At 37.0% G+C, this 23,140-nt stretch overlaps 1 protein-coding gene and 1 long non-coding RNA gene across 7 annotated transcripts in view; both read right to left on the minus strand.

Moving 5' to 3' along the window:
• Positions 1-897: 897 nt before the first annotated feature.
• The window catches only part of Amph (amphiphysin), a 33,677-nt gene continuing 11,434 nt past the window's right edge, over positions 898-23,140 (minus strand). Inside the window, exons 2-9 of one of the 5 annotated variants that reach the window (XM_003702481.3) lie at positions 8,721-8,856; positions 5,457-5,647; positions 5,121-5,393; positions 4,870-4,988; positions 4,762-4,805; positions 4,396-4,569; positions 3,716-3,858; positions 898-3,640 (exon numbers count right to left, since the gene is read on the minus strand). In XM_003702481.3, coding sequence (XP_003702529.1) covers positions 3,560-3,640; positions 3,716-3,858; positions 4,396-4,569; positions 4,762-4,805; positions 4,870-4,988; positions 5,121-5,393; positions 5,457-5,647; positions 8,721-8,856 — 1,161 coding nt within the window. In that variant the 3' untranslated portion in view covers positions 898-3,559. Of the gene's footprint in view, positions 3,641-3,715; positions 3,895-4,395; positions 4,570-4,761; positions 4,806-4,869; positions 4,989-5,120; positions 5,394-5,456; positions 5,648-8,720; positions 8,857-23,140 lie in introns of all 5 variants that reach the window. The other 4 variants (XM_076541358.1, XM_012283536.2, XM_076541360.1 and 1 more) reach the window with 4 other exon arrangements.
• LOC105662286 (uncharacterized) lies at positions 14,783-17,130 on the minus strand. 2 transcript variants are annotated; one of them, XR_013041029.1, is made up of 3 exons: positions 16,802-17,130; positions 16,143-16,270; positions 14,783-16,043 (listed from the first exon to the last, which is right to left on the minus strand). It is a non-coding gene; the product is annotated as an uncharacterized LOC105662286 (long non-coding RNA). The 2 variants fall into 2 exon arrangements; XR_001095784.2 differs by lacking the exon at positions 16,802-17,130 and adding an exon at positions 16,371-16,758.

Raw genomic sequence — 23,140 nt, forward strand, 5'->3', positions numbered from 1 at the left:
TAGCTTGTATACACTACATTTCTTAGATTAAGATCCATGAGTACCTATAATACCACTATCTTTGTCATTTAGTTTTATTTATTTTTCATTCACATGGTTTATTTTACATTTTGGAGTCAAATGAGGTTCTGACAGGTGTTAGTCGTCAGGATATTTTATTGTTAGTGTGAAAATAAAGTACAAGCAGTGAATATTGTTACATTTCTAAAACGTTTATAAACGTTTTACTTATAATATCCGTTTTTGAATTATAAAATTTTTCATTGGTTAGATGAAATAATATTTGAACTCCATTTGTACACAAATGTAACCATTATACATAAGTAATTATTGAGGTTTTGAAGTATTCAGTTTACTTCTGTATAATATTTAAAGTATTTAATATACCTGTTGAAACCATACTGTTAAATGTGTTGAATCAGAGTTAAAATTTATGAGATAAGTTGAGGAAGTGCTAATAGATGACTAATGTTAAATATGCTATATGCAGCTAATTGAGATGCACATAAAGATTACACATGCTGAATAAGAATTTCAAGAGTAACTGAATTTAAATTCAAATGTATCAAAGTTGTACATTTATCCTGTAGTATAACTTCAAATTTTTTTAAGAGTTTGGAAAGAAAATTAGTTTCACTTTTATTTTATTAACAATACATATATTAAAATAACATCTTAAACAATCTGTATGTGCTATTGTTTGCTACACAAACAATATTCTGATAGTTTCCTATAAAAGTTAATATTGTTGCATTATTGAAAATAAGAATAATGGTAGTTATAACTAAATTTCGTATTTATTATATTAATTTATTGGTATACTTTTATGTAAGATAATTTAATGGAAGATCATAAGGAGGACACGTTACAGGGTACATTATTAAACAAGACACGCAGTTAAATCATAAACGCTTATGTTACAAACCAGTAATTGTTTATTATAATCGTCTTTAACTGAAAAGGACAATTATAGCGATAAATGTATATACGCATTATAATTATAAATGATATAACAACTGGTTGCTCCACTGCTACACTAAATTTCAGATCTCTGTGTTATTACATGGGTGCATTAAAAACTCTAATCAATATCAACAGTTGCTTGTTGCTTGCATGTTATATTAATATAATAAATTAATAAATACAAATATAAAGAAGACAGGTAGCGACCGCTATTTTTTAAAACATTTTCGTTAAACAATAAATTATTTTCTACGCATTAAAGTTTAGAAAACATTATTCACCGACGTTTTATATATTTTTTGTATTATTCTTTACAAATATATTAAAATGATATAGAACAGTTACTTTATGATATGATATTTTTTTGATTACATTTTTCATATCTACTTATTGTTATCAAATTTGTGATTTTTTTTTCTTTTTTCTTTCAGAGGAAGCGGGAAGAATAATATACTTTTTTTACCAGTCGTCTCTTTTAAATTAAATTAAATGCATTTTCTTGCTTCCCAATGAATTGAATAATTCATGTTAGTAGATGTATCATCGAATAATTATGATTACTCACATTTAGTATTCACGTTCTTGATGTACATAACCGTTCTTTCAAGTGTAATACTAGAAACTGCATTTAGCTTGCAACCTGATAGTCGCATCAGTGGCATTATATTAATAATATACATTAATAATATTAATAATACTATATCATATTGGCACATTTTTAATATATATCAATAATATTTGCTACTTGATCATTTTCAAACCAATGCTACCATGTATATAAATGAACAATCTAAACTTGAAGAAATTAACAATTTTCATGCTCCACTTTTTCTTTATTATTACGTAAATGGTGATGATCAGGATTAGTTGATATTAAACCAATGTGACTACAGCAGTAATATTGAAATTAAAGTTGTTTTTTCTAAAATAGAACTGCTTTGAATCAAATTGTTTATTTGCAATCGTTGGAATGTGTTTGTATTCACATTATATTGAGATTACGTAATAATTTTATTAAAGCAAAGCATGGTATAATAACATATTTCAATTATCAATTTGTTACATTAATTAAATTCAACATCTCCAAATTCTTTTTTGAAGAACAGAAAAAGTACACTGATACATAGCCATTCTCTGCTGTTACTTTGTGAATAGCTCTTTTTGCCTTTTTTCTTTCTGTTGCATGTTTTCCTGTTGGTCCACTTTATAGAATATAAATATACGTTCATCTATTATCAATATCATAAATATATAACTGTAAAATAGTCAATACATTTTTCATAACATGCACCTACAATGCTCTTCAAGTGAACGTATCATTTGTTTAGAGTTTTAATTCATATGTAGGATTAATTGTTAGTGTGACAATGGATCAATCGTTCAATCATAAAGCATTTCATTTATAAAATAAGCAATCCAACTTTCCTATGTTCTGTACGTCTTAGATCAATGCAAATATAATGATAAAAGGACACACGACTTAGTGGAAGCTGAAGTTGATATTCTCCTTGTACTATATAACCGTACATTATTGTAACTCTATTTATTACATAAAGTTTGGTGCAAAAATGTTGTCGGTATAATCAACGAGTATTGATTAGCACTACAAATTTTCTTCATTGGACCATTCACTGATATTCATGCTACTCTTACTACACAAATAGAGGCAAGGGCAGTAACAGTAATCTAATCACTATCGTTTGATTTTCTATATAATATATGTATGTACGTATATCAGAAAATACTTGGTCATTGAACGTTTACGATTTACTACAACAAAGGGTAGAAGAAGTGTAAAGAAAATTTGATCCGTAAACTTTCGTGCATGTCCCGTCATATCATCACATTAATAAAATTGTATTAAAAAAATCCTCTTATTCCAGCGTGTTCATTTTCTGATTCAATATTAGTATATTGAAACTGATTAATATTACACTGAAAAATGATTATGTAAGTCGATACCATTAATGGGATCTACGGTTCTAACTTTTCTCATTTCTATAAGTAAAGAATGTAAAATCTTGATATAAACAATGCAAATAGGTAATTGGATTCTCAAATATCTGATCACTTCCCGCTAAAAGGTGCGCCGTGATCATTAAATTAGTTCCTAATGATAATTTCAGAATTTCTGTGGCCACAAAGTTATCTCATAAAATATTCTTAAAATGTATAATTCTATGTACAATTTCATAAAATTATATTTATATATATATATATATATATATCTTTTATATATACCTTTTATATTATAGTATTGCGTGGTGTATTACAATATATTATTCGCTTAAATATTTCATTTGATTATTAATGATGCATATTGGTATATTGAAAAATGGGAAAAAGATAATCCCATATTATAGACAATGAACGTTGGCACAGACAGTGGCTGGGTTAAGGCACTTTGGGGTGATAAATTTTCCACAGTACCTTCCAGCATAACTATCTCATCACATCCCCTTCCTTTCCCATTGCCTCTCATTGTATATTCATTATTTAATCGTTTTCACTTTTTACATGTTGTAACTATTTTCTTTAAATAGAATACGCTATTGCAGTGAGCATTGGAGTGTAATAGATAAATTTAGTAAAGCTCTCACAGAGGTTTCGTGAAGTTTGCTGGGAACATACCCTTTTCATTTGTACCTTCTTTGATACCCATTAACCAGCCTTGCTCCTAAAGTAACAAAAAATTTTTTAACATGCATTACTTTATTCTTACCAGTATCATAACTATGAAGAACATACGAACCTGTTCTTCTGGGTCATCGTACTCCACTACACGAATAATATCACCAACATCAAAAGACAATTCATCCACATCCTCGCATCTGTACTTGTAAGTAGCCTTGACTCTATACAAAACCCCAGGTGGCAAGTTATCAGTCGTCGCCCCTACAGAGAAATTGGTACCATTTTCATATTCCACCTCTAAAATAATTGAATCCGCCTCATTAGTCATGGACCTGTGATTGGAGTTCCGTTTAAACTCTGACTTTCATTCATTATGCACAAACACAATTTAGTTTCTTTTCATTCCTGTTTGCAAAATTTTGATACATATAACTGAGAGTCAGAATTAACGAATCAAGATTTTTTTTGTCATCTCAACAAGACCATGCACAAATGGGCAGGCAACATAATGTTATAATATAACAATCTTACGTGTGCACTTATTATATGTTACATGTATCCTGAAATATAATTTGATCAACTGTTTGAAACTTTTGCTAAAAGTGTCTACAAATTAACCTGATCTTTAACATATACTTTTTACTGAGACTTGCATAAAGAACTTTTAGCAAATACATATTGAACGTAATTAATTTAATCAGATGTTCTTGTGTAAAATACAATCCGACAAAAAATTTCAATGCACTCAATAGATCTCTGAAATTGCGTCGCGAAACAACCGGCAGGTTTCGTACTTACCAACAGGAATATCGTACAGCTCTTCGACTCGTTTAGAGGCCGCTACTGTGCTTTGCGGAGATGCGTCCTGGTTATTGAGGGAATTATCATTGCTGTTAGCATTGCTGTTAGCATTGCCGTTTAATTGAGTAGTTGGCGATGTGTTTCTCGCTGCCGGAGCGGAATCATCCACGGCTGTAACACGCAATAAAGCTCACTCGAAACTAAACATTTAGCCACACAATTGTGTCTGCGGGAAGGTTTTATGTGGCATGGCCGTATTACGTTACACGCATGCAGTTTTAATTAGTCTCTACACCAAACGACCTCAAAAGAAACGCACAAAGGCATCAAAATCACTCTCAGAACAGGAATACAAATATTTACCTGGTAGAATATTGTTCTGAGCCGGTTGTGTGTTGATTATTAAACTGAAACAAGTAAAGATGTATGTAGACGCTTAGATTATTTGGTTCAATTATATATCTGACTTACGAAGAGTTGGCATTCGGTGATTTTGGCGATTGGGGCTCGGTGTTCTTCTTCAGGGTGTATGATCCTCTCTGACTTTCATTTGCCAATTTATCGACGATCGCTTCCAGCTCGGAATATACCTAAATGTAAGTTAGGAAGAGGGTTAGTATAACCTTTGTGTAAATATGAGCAAAATTGTGATATGTACAGAGTGAAATGTCTGAGAAGGTTTTGTAAAAGTTCAGAGAAATGAGACACCGTTGGCGTCATACCTTAGCGCTCTCAGTGTGAAACACTTGCTCAGCAGCAAAAAGAGTCTGCAAATTAGTAACGAGGAAAAGAACGCGGGAGTCGTACAAGGCAGGTAGCTCGTCGTGAAGTTCTGAATTTAGTTGCTCGTATGTACGTTTCGCCTCCTCCAACAGCTCTTTTCCTCGAGATACTTTAAGCTCGTCCCGTTTCCTCGGATTACACTGTAGCGACTGGAAGTTATGCCTCTGACTATCGTAGTCGACCAATTTTCGTCCGCGTTTGTCGATCTTTTTCTGTAACAAACATATTGTTACAATTTTTTTAAAGACAAATTGATGATGCGGTTAAGTATTTACCCTCATTTCTGGAAACTGGCTTTGATAAGTGTTGAGAGGCACCAGGACTTGATCCGCAAGCTTATGAGTGAAGTCTTGCCACAACATGTCTAGATTTTGAGCCTGCACGTAGAGGAGATCATGCCCGGTCCATTGGCTCTCGTAGATCTCGTTCAGGGAATCCATGAGTGTCTTCGACGCTGCTTGCACCGCTGAAAATAAATAATAATGTATAAACAATTGTATTTAATTTATGTACTAAATATTAAGTAGAACAAGTATGAACAAGTTTACACTTTAGAATAGTTGTCTACGTATAGGTCTATGTATATGGCATACTGAGTAGTATATGATCCACCATTTTGACTCTATTGTTAGCGGCAATATAAGGAGAGGAGGCAGAAAACTGTAAGGGGGCAGTTTTTTTTTTGGAAGTTTTTTATTGCTAAGATGTATAATGTTAATAATTCACCGGAAAGAAGTCCTAAAGGTAGAGCAAAAGGAATTTCATTGCGAATGTGGAAAGGCTGAATCTATCGACAAGTTTTACGTCGGGCTACCATTTGTACGGCGCATGCGGGCATTTATGTGCGAATGCTGTTACGTATCGTCTCGACTGATAAAACGAAAGGTAAAACGCATCGGCGTAGACGCGAATTTCCGAAGAAAATTTTTATTGTACTATTTAATTCTTCTTCGTTAAAAATTTTAAGAAATAATTTTTAGCTTGGCAATAAATTACTAAATATACATAGTATTCTTTGAATTCAATAGGAAAATCAGTATGCAAACATAAGATGGAGTACTGATTTAAAATGGCGTAATGGCGTAAAACAAAATGGCGTACCCTAAGAGGATACTTTAATAGCTAAAGAATTTAATGAAACAGATAATTGATATAAAATTAGTGTTGATATAAAAATTAAAAATAGTGAAATAAGAATATCTTGAAATACTAAAGGTTGCGCTACGCCATTGGCGGGTAAAGAACTAGAAGTTCAAAGTGCTGTTGTCCCTATCGTTACTTCTTGAAATGTCAGTAACTGTTTTTCTCTAACATACTCGATCATGACTTTCTTTAGCAAGTACAGCGTCTGCACATTTAGAATTAGCATTACGGGACAAACTCGTTTATGTAAACATCGGAGTAACGATTAGAGCTAACAAATTACAGAGTTCAGTTAAGTACGAGTCAGCTTTAACTTTTTTAATAGCTGTCTTGTAAAATTTACTATTTAACTACCAAAAGAAACTTTACAGGTATTAATTTGAAATTGTATTTCCTGTATTGGGAGGTTCGTCTAAGGTTCACACGAAAGTGGCAATATAACGAGAGTCTCTGTTTTTAACAACTACATGCTGTCTTGTACAATGTAATATTTACCTAACTATCGAAAGAAACTTTACTGATATAAATTTGAAATTGTATCTCCTACATTTGGTTCGTCTAAGGTCCACATGAAAGTTGCAATATAACGCGAGTCTATTCTACCCCTCATTACTGCAATCTTATATACAAAATTTTATGGGTACATGTTAAACAGAAAATTGTGAGTGAAACTTGACATAATCGACTTAATTATTTTGAACAATTTAAGTCCTTGTGAGTATAGAGTTTCTCTAGATTCTAGATCCACGTGATCCCGTAGTACTACCATCAGACATGAAATTATTACGTCTGTTTCTTTCAACGATTGACGTTTCTGAGCGTAGGGCCTGCGCAGAAACGGCGGTCGTTATTCAGCTTGCTTTCGCTATTCATCTATCCCTCATTCATCTGTGAATCGTACGTATACTCGTCGCTAGTTGTGAGTACATATGAAACGTTCTTTTCTTTTTCGAGTAACGTACTAGCATTTGTAACTTCTGTTCGTACTGCTCTATCAAGCTTGATGATCTAGTGTCTAATTTTGGTGAAATGAAATCATAACTGGACCCCAGTGTCCCTAATCCCCCATATCTCTAATATTCCTAGGTCCAGATATCTCTGTACTTGGACATCCTAACATTCCTAGGTCTCAACGTCCCTAGAATCCCTAGGTCCCATTTCCAGATCTCAACATTCCTGAAATCTCTAATATTTTCAGAGTCCTCATCTCACTTGGTCTTTATATTTCTAAGTCTCCACACTCCTAAACCTTGATATCTCTGAATCCCCACATCCCTAGATCTTGAGGTATCTCTGAATCTCCACACTCCTAAACCTTGATATCTCTGAATCCCCACATCCCTAGATCTTGAGGTATCTCTGAATCTCCACACTCCTAAACCTTGATATCTCTGAATCCCCACATCCCTAGATCTTGAGGTATCTCTGAATTTCCACACTCCTAAACCTTGATATCTCTGAATCCCCACATCCCTAGATCTTGAGGTATCTCTGAATCTCCACACTCCTAAACCTTGATATCTCTGAATCCCCACATCCCTAGATCTTGAGGTATCTCTGAATCTCCACACTCTTAAACCTTGATATCTCCAAATCCCCACATCCCTAAACCTTGATATCCCTAAATCCCCACATCCCTAAACTTTGATATCTCTGAATCCCCACATCCCTAAACTTTGATATCTCTGACTCCCCACATCCCTAAACCTTGATATCTCCGAATCCCCACATCCCTAAACTTTGATATCTCCAAATCCCCATATCCCTAAACCTTGATATCTCCAAACCCCCACATCCCTAAACTTTGATATCTCCAAATCCCCACATCCCTAAACCTCGATATCTCCAAATTCCCACATCCCTAAACCTTAATATCTCCAAATCCCCACATCCCTAAACTTTGATATCCCTAACTCCCCACATCCCTAAACCTTAATATCTCTGACTCCCCACATCCCTAAACTCCCATATCTCTCAACTACCCCATCTCTAACCTCTCACACTAAACATTTGCATCCCACAAATGGTACATCCCCAGTGAACACAACATCCAACAAATCCCAGCTAAAAGTCCCCAACAAAATTTGCTCCTCTAATATTATTTGTCAGACGAGCATTTTCTGTCACATCCTCCGTTTAGGAACGTGTTTTGCCACACTTTAAAGGTGAAAACAGGTCGCATGAAACTGGTTCTCGTACTGGTTCAGCATCTAATTTGCTAGTTACTATAACGAGCAAGTTGCCGCGCAAAATTGCACGCAAATCAAGGCCGTTACTCGATAAAAAATCGACGTGGAACCGGAGTTCCAATTCGGAAAATGACCGAAGTTTGGTCATTCCGTCGAAATTTCTCGGGCAATTAGCGTACTTATTCTTACGCGATAATCGTGTCTTACCTCGAACGCATCTGATGTAGTTGTTGAACTCCTTCTGCAGCCTGTTCGCGGCGTTCTGTTGCCTCATGAAGTTCTGCAGATGCTCGTCGAATATGTCGTCCGCGGTCCTGTCTACCTTGCCCAGGTTCTGAAGAAACTGCAACCATAAATACAACCCTGCACAATTTCTATCGACTATTGGTCCCCGTTGTCGATGTGATTATGCGAATTTTTTTACGTGAACAATGTCTGAAATATTTTAATTCGTGCCTTTATTCGTGCACACAAAAGTATCGTTACGATTCAACGCGACATCCAATTCGTGACAAAATAGCAGTTGGCGTTCACCCTTTGTCCAGCAGTAAGCGTCATAAACAGTAAATTACACCAACGTCATCATTACCTTGTTGCTTCTGTCCTACACCAGCCATGTTGAATAGCTGCTAGAACATACTAACGCGCCTTAGGCTAAAAATATACGCATGTGTTTACTAATTGCAAATTTACCGAACGCTTTTTATTAGGTCGCTTGACAGATGTCTTCTCGACACCACTTTTTGGCGCCAAATTCAAATGCTAGGTTAGCTTCGAGTCTTCACTTTTTATTTACTGTTGCGACACTGCTAGATTTATTGTCTCGAATGCGTTGCACGTGGGAAATAAATATTGCTATTTATCACCAAAAATATTCCTAGGTACTTCGTGTTACATTTCTAGGAACAAGATTCCCTTAGGAGTAAAAATATTCCCTACAACAAATATTCAAGGCGAAAATATTCCTCAGGGCTTATAGTGAAAATACAGTGCAAACATTCAAGATCTCTCTCCGTAGGGAGAAACTCTGTAGCAAATATTCCAAGCGAAAATATTCCCTAGGATAAATGTTTAAGGTGAAAATATCCCCCGAGGCGAATATCCGAAACTATTCCCCAAGATAAATATTCGTAACATACTGGATAGATGTTCCTAAGAAAACATGCCCCCAGGCAATATTCGCGAAATGTTCCCTAGGAGAAATTCTCTGCACTTATTATTAACTCCTTTTCGCTTCCAATTACTATTCATAGAACACAATGACGATACCCCGGCCGAAGTATCTGAAGACGCTGTGTAATTACGATAGGAGCCGATGATGAAACGACCGCGCAAACAACGCAGACAGCAATGATAGAAAAGACAAAGCCTTTGAACCACGGTTCGTCATCGACCGATAACAACAAGTACGGCGTTTCTTTCGCTCACGATCGAGTGCCACTCGAGAGCTCGAACGATCTTTAGAGCTGCCTTGCCTCGTTACACCTGAGAGTATAATTAGTGTTACGTCACCTGAGAGCAGTGCACAGATGTGCAAAGTGTAAAGAGCGTTACTTAATGCATACGAGGTGCAAGGCTGTGTCGTTTCGAAAAAACATGTCTATCGACTGTTAGTGTTATATTTTGAAATACAAAGGAAAATCTTGTCTTGATGTACGGGAATTTAGCTCAGTGGCGAAATGGCGGGAACTACATTGTCAAAATGGCGGGGACTTTGGCTTTGTCAAAATGGCGGGAACTTCGCTCACTGTCAAAATGGCGGCTGCTAACCTAATCTTCACCTAATGCCAGCAAAGATGGTACGCTGGAAATACTTAATTTGTTGGATGATAGATGAAGATTAAATTAGAAGGTGAACATTAAGGTAGATAGTTATTTAGTTAGATTAAAACGAAGGTAGAAGAGCTGCGTTGCATCAAGTTTAACATACGAAAGTTGGGTTAGAATAAGATTATTGTAAATACGTTAGCAGACATAGCTTTGCGACTCAGTTTGGACAAAGTCATATTGTCCAAAGTTAAACAGGATTTGCGTTCATCCAACGTTAATCTGACCGAGATGATTAGGTCTGATCTCAGTTGATTGGTGTTCAGTTACGTCAAGGTCAGCCGCAGAGGTCCATACTCTTAACTAGGTAGAAATATTTGATCTAGGTCTAGCTAAGGTTGTTCGGTGGTTAGGTCAGATTGAGTTCAGGTTGATTAAGGTATCAAGTATCGGAAATCCGTGATCTACGTTGCAGTCACATACACCGAGCAATAAGGCGTGACGTTACGAAAGGATGTCTAGTGACGAAACAATAGCCATCGACCGCGGAGAAATTTCGCCTTGTGAATGTTACATCTTCGACTTGCATATGGATATCTCTCTCTCCAACACCTGTCATCCGCCAACGCTAAAATGCGCCATCGAAGCTAATCAAGGCTGCAAGTCCAAAAGTTCAGATTTCTGAATGAAAAGTCACATTGTTCTAACCACAATTTCTGAAGAATAATTGCATCGATTCAGGATGGGTGGCAACGATGGAAAAGCATACGCTGATTACGTAAGCTTCTTAGAGACTATTTGCGGAACGGTTAGGCTGTTCGAAGGTGAGAGGTACACCGACCTTCTCCGCAGACAATATCCCATCTGGGAGTCGAGTTCCACGAAGGAAGATGAAACGAGGTTCGCGAAGAATCGCAAAGGTTCCATTTTCAAACGAGCACGAACAACATTCCATATTTTAACCTCTTGCACTATAACGTATCAAGTGCATTCAAGGTAATGACAGCTACAATGACTGCGTCACGGATGCATCATGAGTGCGTCATGACTGCGTTACGGGTGCGTCACGAGTGCCTTCTGAAGGCATCACGAGTGCGTCTCGAGTACCTTCTGAAGGCATCACGACTGCGTTACGAGTGTCTTCTGAAGGAATCACGAGTGCGTCACGAGTGCGTCACGAGTGTCATCTGAAGGCATCAGAAATGCGTCATGAATGTCTTCTGAAGGAATCACGAGTGCGTCATGAGTGCGTCACAAGTGTCATCTGAAGGCATCACAAATGCGTCATAAGTGCGTGACGAGTGTCATCTGAAGGCATCAGAAATGCGTCATGAATGTCTTCTGAAGGAATCACGAGTGCGTCATGAGTGCGTCACGAGTGTCATCTGAAGGCATCACAAATGCGTCATGAGTGCGTCACGAGTGTCTTCTGAAGGAATCACAAATGCGTCATGAGTGCGTCACGAGTGCCTTCTGAAGGCATCACAAGTGCGTCATGAGTGCGTCACGAATCAGACATAATTGTTAACCAACTAATACATTTTGATCACGAGTAACAGAACGAAGGTAACAGTCCGTTCTCATTTCAGAATCAATTGAGAGAAGGACAGTACTCATGTGATAACCCAATAAATTAAATCGTATTCAACGGAGGGTACCTTGAACGGATTTGCCTTTCAGTTTCCCATTCGTGACGACACATACGGACACAATATATCAGTTACACAAGCGAATCGCGTGTTCATATTCCACCGATATCGGAAAAAATTGTTGCCAAACGTAAGATAATAGGCTTACGATGGGTTTATTAGCGTTGGAAATAAGTTATCTGGATGAGTCAGTGTACAAATAAGGCTTGTATACGCAGTCTCGTCAGTGTATACAAAATTCGTCACTGGCGTAGGCGAAGACCAGTATGGACCTAGAGTCCACTTGCTGTACGCTGTTGCGGAAAGTAGAGACATCTAGTTATATTGCCGTTTATGGGTGGAATTCTATTTGGGGGATTTGAGATGGTAGTTGGAGATTTGGGGAATTAGGGGTTTGGAATTATGGGGATTTGAGGAAATAGGGAGTTATTTGGGAATTTAGGGATTTAGGGAGGTAGGGAATTACTAGGGAATTTAGGGATTTGGGAATCTGGGGATTTGGGAATCTGGAAATTTGGGAGTGTGGGGATTTGGGAGTGTGGGGATTTGGGAGTGTGGGGATTTGGGAATCTGGGGATTTGGGAGTGTGGGGATTTGGGAGTGTGGGGATTTGGGAATCTGGGGATTTGGGAGTGTGGGGATTTGGGAATCTGAGGATTTGGGAGTGTGGGGATTTGGGAATCTGGGGATTTGGGAGTGTGGAATTTGTGGATCTGGGAATTTGAGAATCTGGGGATTTGGGAGTGTGGGGATTTGGGAATCTGGGGATTTGGGAGTGTGGGGATTTGGGAGTGTGGGGATTTGGGAATCTGGGAATTTGGGAGTGTGGGGATTTGGGAATCTGGGGATTTGGAAGTGTGGGGATTTGGGAATCTGGGGATTTGGGAGTGTGGAATTTGGGGATCTGGGAATTTGAGAATCTGGGGATTTGGGAATCTGAGGATTTGGGAGTGTGGGGATTTGGGAGTGTGGGGATTTGGGAATCTGGGGATTTGGGAGTGTGGAAATTTGTAAATCTGGGAATTTGAGAATGTAGGAATTTAAGAACGTGAGAATTTGGTAATATTACATTTTGGGAATATAGAAATTAATAATTTTGAAAAATTCACCCCGTCCCAAATTTGAAACCCCAAAAATTAAAAAACCTTACAAACCTCATAAAATTCATAAAAATTGAAAAACCCCAAAAATCCTAGAAATTCACTAACTGCCCCAATAAAAGTAAAAATAACAGTAATTACACTGCACTGTAGAAATGCCATACCAGCGTAACTGTAGTATAATTACCCGTTGTAATTACTCCGTTAAAACTAGAATTAACGTAGAATGTCTATCATTATTCCCTGTTTTAGAAAGACACAATTTTTGTCACGTTGTCCGACGCGTATCCCGTTAGTCAGTTAGCGTGTCTTTCAAGCAAGCAGCAGCGAAATATAAACCCGTTTACACTAAAAGCTGACCCGCATATGCAATGACTATCTTCACTCTTCCATGTTAATTTTCTTACTGTCTGTGTGTAGATGACAGTGTTGAAACGTCTTACTAATTGAACTGCTGTCATTATATTTACATTAGTATGATCATTTGTACTGATTTTATGGAGTTTGTACTTGTTAGACAATGTTAGAACACGTGTTTAAACAGTTTCAATTAATTTGTGATGATTAAGAGATTAAGAAGTAATTAAATCAGTTTCTTAAAGCGTTGATAATTACAAGATTAATATTGAATAAAATTAATGACTTATTTTTTTGTAGTATATGTTAAGAATCTTTAAATTCATTTTAGAATGAGACTTGTGATATATGGTTTACAATGACAGATTTTAGGCTATATAAGAAAATGCAGATGAGGAAAGAATGCGACCAATCGTAACAATGTTCATCAAACAGAGACAAGTCGGTTCAGACGGGCTTATCGTTTCCAAAATAGATGGTCCTCTTTTAAATTTATTAATAGACGAGCAGACGACGCGAATCTGCCGTTGCAACTACTATTATTATGCCATGATGCCCCCATTTCGCCATTTCGTTGATTCTGGTTACACCCGAGTAGATCTGGGAATTTGGGATCTGGGGAATGTTAGAATTTTGGGAATTTGGGAACTTGCAGATTTGAGAAATTTAGGGATTTTGGAATTTGAGGTTTTTTGGGAATTTTGGAATTTGGGGTTTTTTAGATTTGGAGATTTTGGAATTGGAGGTTTTCCAGATTTGGGGATTTTAGAATTTAGGGTTTTCTAGATTTAAGGATTTTAAAACTTGAGCTTTTTGAGATTTGGGGATTTTGGAATTTGGTATTTGAAGATTTGGGGATTCTATAATTTAGGGTTTGAAGATTTGGAGATTTTGAAATTTGGGATATTTTAGATTTGAGGATTTTGGAGTTTGAGATTTTTTAGATTTGAGGATTTTGGGAATATAGGAATTAAGGAATTTGAGGTTTTATAGTTTAGGGATTTAGGGCTTGGGCATTTGAGAACTATAAAAATATAGGAACCTTGCAATTTGGGGATTTTGGAGTTTAGGTATTAGAGACTCTGTAGTTTGATGATCTGGTGATTTGAAAAATTTAGGGACTTAAATATTTTGAGAAATGTATGATCTTGAAGATTTACAAGTTTTGTAATTTTCAAATTTTATATAATATATGTATAATATATATAATATATTATAATACATATAATATATTATAATACATATAATATATTATAATACATATAATATATATATAAAATTTTATATAATATATGGTAACTTGTGAACCAGGAAAAATATGGCAATATGTTCCTAAACGTGAGAGCATAACAGCACAATGTAACAGTAAATCGCAGTCCTATATTAAAAGTATATCAAAACAATTTCCTGCACTTCTCAGAACTAATGCATTAAATGTCAAGGATCCGTGAATAATCTAATGCACGTCGAATGTTGGTCAGTCGATCAACGAGTCAACTCGAGAGAAACCAATAAGTTGAATTGTACGGATCAACATGGTAGTTTCTCTGCACCGTTAAAAAAAAAAGAACAAGAAAAAGAACGTAAACTCGTTGAACGTGTTTGTTTTCCTCGAAGTGTTGGTCGATAGAATTCCTGAATGATCCGCGACGAGGTAAAAAGCAGACATGAGTAGAAGAGAAAAGAGACTTGAATGCGTGGAACGGTACGAAATAACCGTGGAACTAAAATTTTCTTTGAAATAAAATATTGATTATCGATAATGTTGGGTTCGATGCAAATGACCGAAGCAGACTGTTATATGCAATATTATTTTGCTCGTATCTACATTAAGTTAGGATAGGTTAGGTCGGGTTTTATTATTTAACTCTGTCTGGTTATTAAATTATTTTAAAGTTAAGTTAGGTTAATTTATCAGATACTATATTAGTTAGAATAGGTTGTAATTGTAAGTCAGAGTAAATTAAATTAACAACCTTTTGGTTAGGTTAAGGTTTGGTTACTTAGGTCACTTTACTCAGTTAAAGTTAGGTAACTTTACTAAGTTAAGTTATATTCATTTAATTTCCTAAGTTAGATCTAGACAGTCTACCAAGTTAGATTATTTCACTACTGTTTCATTAAATGAATCTAAAATATTTATTTAACCAGACTGCACTGTTAATTTTGTTTAAATTTTATCATTCAAATCTATTTGTTATGTGCACTCAAACCTAAGCTAACCTCAAAGTACAATTAAATTAGAATGACGAGTATACACGATACGTTCTGCTTCAGTCATTTAATCACTTTAACGATATCGTATCGCATTATCGATAACATTACACGACGCTATCGATATTCATCGATAAGCAGTTCCGCGAGTCAGCTACTCGCCTCGAACGATGCGATTGAAAGTGTGAAAAATATTTGGGAAATGCAAGGAATGAACGAATGGTGAAGCAACGATATCTGAATCCCGTTCCCTCCTTTCTTCCTTTTCTTCTTCTTCTTCTTCTCGCTTTTCGAGTAGGCATCTCGGCTGGTCGAACTAACGGAACCGTCCTGGAACGTTTTGTCCATCTTTTCTTTCATCGAACTGGCCGTTTCTCGACTCGCCGCAGGTAGAAACCCATAACCATTAAGACATGTGTACAATTTCAGACAAATCAGCCAACCTTCAATAATTTATAAATCTGTTATGTTCTATTACCAAATTATGTTCTAACAACAAATATTTGTTATGTTCATAATATCTATAATGGGACTATACATACACACGTGCATTCAAACCTGTCAAAATACTTGACAGGCATCTTCATCCTACACTTCACACAAATATTTCATTCATCCAAACTTCACTTCCTATTTTAGATGTAAAGAATTTTTCATCTCATCAGCGAATCTAGAAACAATAAAATTTCGTCAACGAAATACATCGAAAACATATGTCAACAGAATACATAACCTTAAAGTTATAAAGAAAGTAATCGATCGATAGCTACCGTTAGATCGTTTGAAAGTGCGAGATAACAGCAAGACAATATGCGAGTAATTAACATTGGTCGATAACGAACGAGATATCGATACAAATCGTGCTTAATAACACGACTGCTCGGCGAGCAGTACACGCATCTTTCGAATTCTGTGGTCAGGGCTGGGTTCAAGAGAATGCGGAAGCCTGTCTCAGTATCTCCCCGAATATTTATCGTAACCGCGCTCGCTGTTACGTTCGTGGAGTGTAAGTAACCGAAGTTACAGGTTTTGCAGTGCACAAGCGTCTCTTTACCGTATGACGTTGACCCATTAAGGCCCGTTTATATCTATACACATCGAACGTGCCAGACGCGTACCGTGCCAGACACCACGAATATTTCTTCCAACACACGCACCTACGCGCTAAAAATATCATGGATATTCGCGAATTTTTTCATACCTCTTCGTTTTTACCTCTTGCTCTATTAGTTTAACTTTGCGGCGGCAACATTGTTAAATTCGTCAGAGGTCGATTACATTCAGTAAATACCAGTTCTTGCGCGCAGAGTTCGCTAGTTTAAATACGACAGATTTTTAGGTTGCGTTAAAAGTATTAGCGCGTTTTGCACGCTGCGCCGCCATGTTGGCTTCTATCGGTAACTCGACCAATCAGAGGGCTCGCTTCTAAACAGGTCACGTGGTAGACGTCCACTTGGCGGGTAAGTTAAAACATTACAATCTTTAACACGTGTTTCGCACATGTTTTAAGAATTAAAATGATGGAAAGTTTTAGGATTACAATTACAAGGAATTACAAATATATAAATTTGTAAAAATGAACAAGTGTAAAGAACGTGATTAATCTGGGAACCGAACTTATGTCACGTTCGGTCTGAGAGAACAATGCGGTGTTAGCGTTAATTGGTTAAGGTACATAATAGAAATAGTTGGGGTGCGCATGGATGATTAAAAGCATGCGTACCCGCCAACGCATATGCTAATTGACGGAGCAGTAGATGGCCTCCGTATTTGGTACGATGGAATCGCCGGCAGCTTTACGACACTAGTCTGTGGGATGTACATATTTGGAGTTCTAATTGTGGAAAAATGTACACCTCCATTTTCCAATTAATTACACTACATATCTAAAATAATACGAAGAACACAGATGGTAAAATAATAAAATTGAGAAGTGAAGTTTTCAGGTTAGGTGACAACAAATTTTAAGGCGAGTCCTAACTGAATCGCACGTGAAATTATGAAAATAACAAGGAACTCGTGTTACTTGGAGCAAAGTTCAAATCATTTTACCACGCGAAGGCTAATTCAATTACTCGATTAGAATGCTGTGACGTTAAAAAAAGGAAGTCATGGCGAGGTATAATACTTGTGACAGTCACGTGATCTGTTATCTAATTGCGGCGGGAAATTTGAGGATGCGAGCAATTTAGATATTTGGAAATACAGAAAATTTCAAGTATTAAGAGGTAATAAACTGAACAGTTATACTTGGAAGGATGTACATTTACGGGATTCACTTTTATTTAGAATCGACGTCCTGGTTACTGTAGTTATTCGTAGCTTATAACCAGCTTTATATAACTCATGTTAGAGTAATGATGAAGTAGCGGTTATAACTTCCCACGAGTCACCAAAGCAGTTTAGATTCCCAGGATATGTTCTGAAGATCACGAGGAGGAGGTGATTTAGGATTATAGGTATTTTGGATTTTGGGGAGGTGGGGATTTGGGGATCTAGAAATTTGGGGATTTGGGAAGTTGGGGATTTGGAAAGTTGGGGATTTGGGAAGTTGGGGATTTGGGAAGTTGGGGATTTGAGAAGTTGGGGATTTGAGAAGTTGGGGATTTGGGAAGTTGAGGATTTAGGAAGTTGGGGTCTAGAAATTTAGGGATTTGGAGGACTAGAAATTTTGGGATATGGGAGTCTAGAAATTTGGGGATTTGGGAAATTGGGGATTTGGGAAGTTGGGGATTTGGGAAGTTGGGGATTTAGGAAGTTGGGGTCTAGAAATTTAAGGATTTGGGGGACTAGAAATTTGGGGATTTGGGAATCTAGAAATTTGGGGATTTGGGAAATTGGGGATTTGGGAAGTTGGGGATTTGGGAAGTTGGGGTCTAGAAATTTAGGGATTTGGGGGACTAGAAATTTTGGGATATGGGAGTCTAGAAATTTGGGGATTTGGGAAGTTGGGGATTTAGGAAGTTGGGAATTTGGGGATTTAGGAAGTTGAGAATTTAGGAAGCTGGGGTCTAGAAATTTGGGAATTTATGACTCTAGAAATTTTGGGATTAGGGAGTCCAAAAATTTGGAAATTATGGAATCTACAAATTCTATAATTTAGAAATGATGGAATCCAGTAATTCCAGAACTCGAAAATCAAGGAATCTAAAAACATACAAAATTTGATAACCCAAAAATTCAGAAATTTGATAATTTCAAAATTAAAAAATTGATGAACCTATAAATATAAGTAACTGTAAGAAAATAAAAAAATTCTGTTGTTGGGTGTAGCAACATATTTATAACTTACAACGAGAAGATAATAGAGCCGAAACCGAGATGCAAAAATAACAAGGTCTGAGTATGTTGGCATGAGTTACGTAAGGTTGTACAAGTGAAACTTTCAACCTCATTTTATACACGTTGTGCAAAGATTTATCGATACGTTGCGTTGGTCCATAAATTCCGGACTATGCCTGAATTTTAACCATTTTCCTAGCATTCGAATATCTGTTGAATGGGATATAGCGACTTCTTCGAATTCGAAAGTTCTTTTGTTCTGGGAGAAGTCACTACATTTTGGACTTTTTTAGTATTTCGGTTGTTACATTTTTATGTTCTCAAAGTACTATGTGTCTAAATTTCTAGGTTTACAAGGTTCTTAGCTGAACAGACACCCAAACCTCAGGATTCTAATATTTCCCAATCATCTGATCCTAGAATCCTCAAATTTCTATAATCACACAAACTCCAGAATTCTCGTATCCACAAATCCTCAAGTGCCTACATCCTCAAACTCTAATTTCCCTAAATCCTCAAATCCCCAAATACTGAAGTCCCTTAATCATTAAATCCCTAAATCCTCAAACCCCAAAATCTTCAAATCTCTGAATCCTCAAATCCCCGAATACTCAAATCCCAAATCTCCAACTCCCCTAAATCCTTAAATCTCCAAACCCTGAATTCCCAAATCTCCAACTCCCCTAAATCCTTAAATCCCCAAACCCTGAAGTCCCTTAATTTTCAAATCCCTAAATCCTCAAACCCCAAAATCCTCAAATCCCTGAATCCTCAAATCCCCGAATACTCAAATCCCTGAATTCCCAAATCTCCAACTCCCCTAAATCCTTAAATCCCTGAATCCTCAAATCCCTGAATTCTCAAATCCCAAATCTTCAACTCCCCAAAATCCTCAAATCCCCAAATCCTGAAGTCCCTTAATCTTCAAGTCCCTAAATCCTCAAATCCCAAATCTTCAACTCTCCAAAATCCTCAAGTCCTCCAGTGTCCACACTTCACAGCTTGCCTGTGAGGTATAGGGCGAGCCCTTGATCTGCCAATCGCTAACAAAAAGAATGCACAAGATTTAATCAGTGTTTGGTTATGCGGTTACAATGGAAAAAATAAGAAGTTACGTAAACATGACTACGGAAACGTTTCCATCCTGATGGTGAGTCAGGAAACTTAAAATATAGAGGCACGTATGCGAAGAAAAGCATAGGAAGCAACTTTTCCTGACCAAGGCCGACGACAAATTGTATCACAACAATTATAATCTTTCCAATAAATTTTCTTAATAACATTCTCGTAGTAATTTCTACTTCTACACAATTAAGTACAATATGTTTGCATGCCAAGATTATTAATTAAAAGAAAAAATGGTACGCAATAATCGTGAATCCGTCGGAGTGAACGACCTCGTATCTATTCGAAAGCAATCAGCTAATGCTCGATCAGTATGCGTTCAGAAATAAGAGAAATAAAAGAGAGAGGTTCGAAGAAATGTGCTTGAGAAGGTAGGTACTGAAATAGTCGAAAACGGATTTCAAGCACTTGCTTCAGGGACGAGAAATGTTTAATCAATCAAATCTCTGCCACATCATTTACCGAGATTTACAAAATGAATTTCTAATGACCTTCAAATTCCGTGTCTCTTCATTAATTTATACTGGATAGATGTACAGGTACTTTAATCATGACAAGAATAAAAAGTACCCGAACATCTTTTTTATATTTTTCTTAAATTCAAAATACATCAAGCTCTTTTGTAAAATTGAATTATACCTGACAGAGATACTGAGTTCATGGAGTACCTCAAATTATTCTATTGGTACCTGATTCGACAATTTCGTGACTACAGGTACCTGAACCCGTAGATATCAAGAGCAATGATGCCTGAAATTGTAGATACAGATATGAGAGGTACCTGATACACAAACTGTGAAACTAAAGGTACCTGAAGTTGTATCTACTAACCGCGATGGTACCTGAAATTGTGGGTAAAGATACTATGGGTACCTGATCTACGAATCTTAAGACTAAAACTGCCTGCATTATATTAGATCAAGAGCAAGGGTACCTGAAGTCGTGAATGCAGGTACTAGGGGTAACTGATTCTTAAGTATGGAAAATAGGGGTACCTGATTCTGATATATATTGAAGATAGGGGTATCTGATTCTTAAGTATTGAAAACAGGGATACCTGATTCTGATATATAAGGAAGATAGGGCTACCTGATTCTTAAATTTCGAAATTGGGGGTACCTGATTCTGGTATATGTGGAACATAGGAGTACCTGATTCTTAAATTTTGAAACCAGGGGTACCTGATTCTTAAATCTGGACAATAGAGGTAACTGAACGTGAAGATATTGAGAACAGTGGTACCTGAACTTGAAGTTACTGGAAAGAGTGGTACCTAACCTTATAGGTGTTGGAAAGAGTGGTACCTAACCTTGTAGGTACTGAGAGACGTAGTATCTAATCTTGAAGGTACTAAGGACAGTGGTACCTGAACTTGAAGGCACTGGGAAGAGTGGTACCTAACCTTGTAGGTACTGAGAGAGGTAGTACCTAATCTTGAGGGTACTGGGAAGAGTGATACCTAACCTTGTAGGTGCTGGGAAGAGTGGTACCTAACCTTGTAGGTACTGAGAAAGGTAGTACCTAACCTTGTAGACGCTGGGAAGAGTGGTACCTAACCTTGTAGGTGCTGGGAAGAGTGGTACCTAACCTTGTAGGTACTGAGAGACGTAGTACCTAATCTTGAAGGTACTGGGGAGAGTGGTACCTGAACTTGAAGGTACTGGGGAGGGTGGTACCTGAACTTGAAGGTGCTGGGAAGAGTGGTACCCGACCTTGTAGATACTGAACAGATTGATACCTTAACTTGAAGGTACTCGAAAGAGTGGTACCTAAACTTACAAATACTGCCAGTACCTAATTCGTGAATTTTTTAGACCAGAGGTACCTAAACATAAAATTACATATACTATCAGTACCTGATCCGTAAATATCGAGCCCAGTAATCCACAAATTCCAACTTTTACAAGAGTAAAAGTACCTGAAATCGTGGAATGCATCACCCGCAAAGAGAAAATGCATTCGAAAGTGTATCGTTAAGCGTTTCGAGCAATGTCACTTTCGAATTATCGGAGACAAATCGCGCGTCCGATAAACCGCGAGGAATGCCCGACGAAAAGATGAACGATACGAAGCGCGCGAGTTACGAAGATTAATCAGTGCGCTCCAAGTCCTCCGTGCCCTAACTTAAGACTTAACAAACCCTATTGTCGCGAGTGCACACTGATCGAGCGAAATTGCTGCGAGGACATGGCAACAGTAATCGACTGGCAACCGCAACCAAGGTCGACACAATTATCCGCTTATCCGCAGGACAAATTATCCACACCTATCGCTCCGCAAACACATCCACTTTATGTTTCTTGTGACGAAACGTGATATACATACCGAGCATCTCTGCGTGCAGTTACTCAATAAAGTATCGGGGTCAAATTCATATATCCATTATATCTTTAGAATGAACACATGTTACTAGACTTTAATTGATGTGGAGGAAAACTTTCGTTTTTATCGCAGACTGATCGCCTGAGCTGATTTCGTCGTCGAATCTTTCTTTCGTTATTTATCGCGTATTATTTATAATATTATATTTATTTATTAACGTCAAAGAGTTATTACCTGGAGTTACGAGAACTCTCTACTATGTCAATAAGTGTGATAACTTATTAGCGATAGAGACTCAATGAAGAAGTCGGTAAATTATGAACAATGAATTCCAACAACGAAATGTATCAGAAATTTTCGCACGCAACCTTTAATTGCGAGTGAAAGTACAATAACGAGGAAAAGAATTTTTAGCGTAACAAAACATCAGATACCCTTCGTGATAACTACTGTATCGCGTACATAATTGATCACCGCATTAATTGCTAGCATCATTCATAGCACAATAATTTCGCTTTGCATAGCGTCTACTTTCATCCTCTTTATTTCATTAATCCTTTTTTATTACCTAGCCGATAAACGGGGGACTTGATATATCGCCTTTTAAAGCTTCCACGACCGTATGCCACCTTTAATTACGAGTGCGACCTAATTTTCCTAATTGGATACAATTAAAGTCCTTATCTATTTCGAGGCAAGATTCATCGATCTTAACCCATTTCTGCGCGAACTTCCCGTTTCGGGATGGTAAATTGGATCTGCAAATTAGACAAATTTCTAGGATACTGAATTCCCTAGATTGCTTAATATT

Source organism: Megachile rotundata, chromosome 16 (assembly GCF_050947335.1).
Source record: "Megachile rotundata isolate GNS110a chromosome 16, iyMegRotu1, whole genome shotgun sequence".
NCBI classification, from domain to species: Eukaryota; Metazoa; Arthropoda; class Insecta; order Hymenoptera; family Megachilidae; genus Megachile; species Megachile rotundata.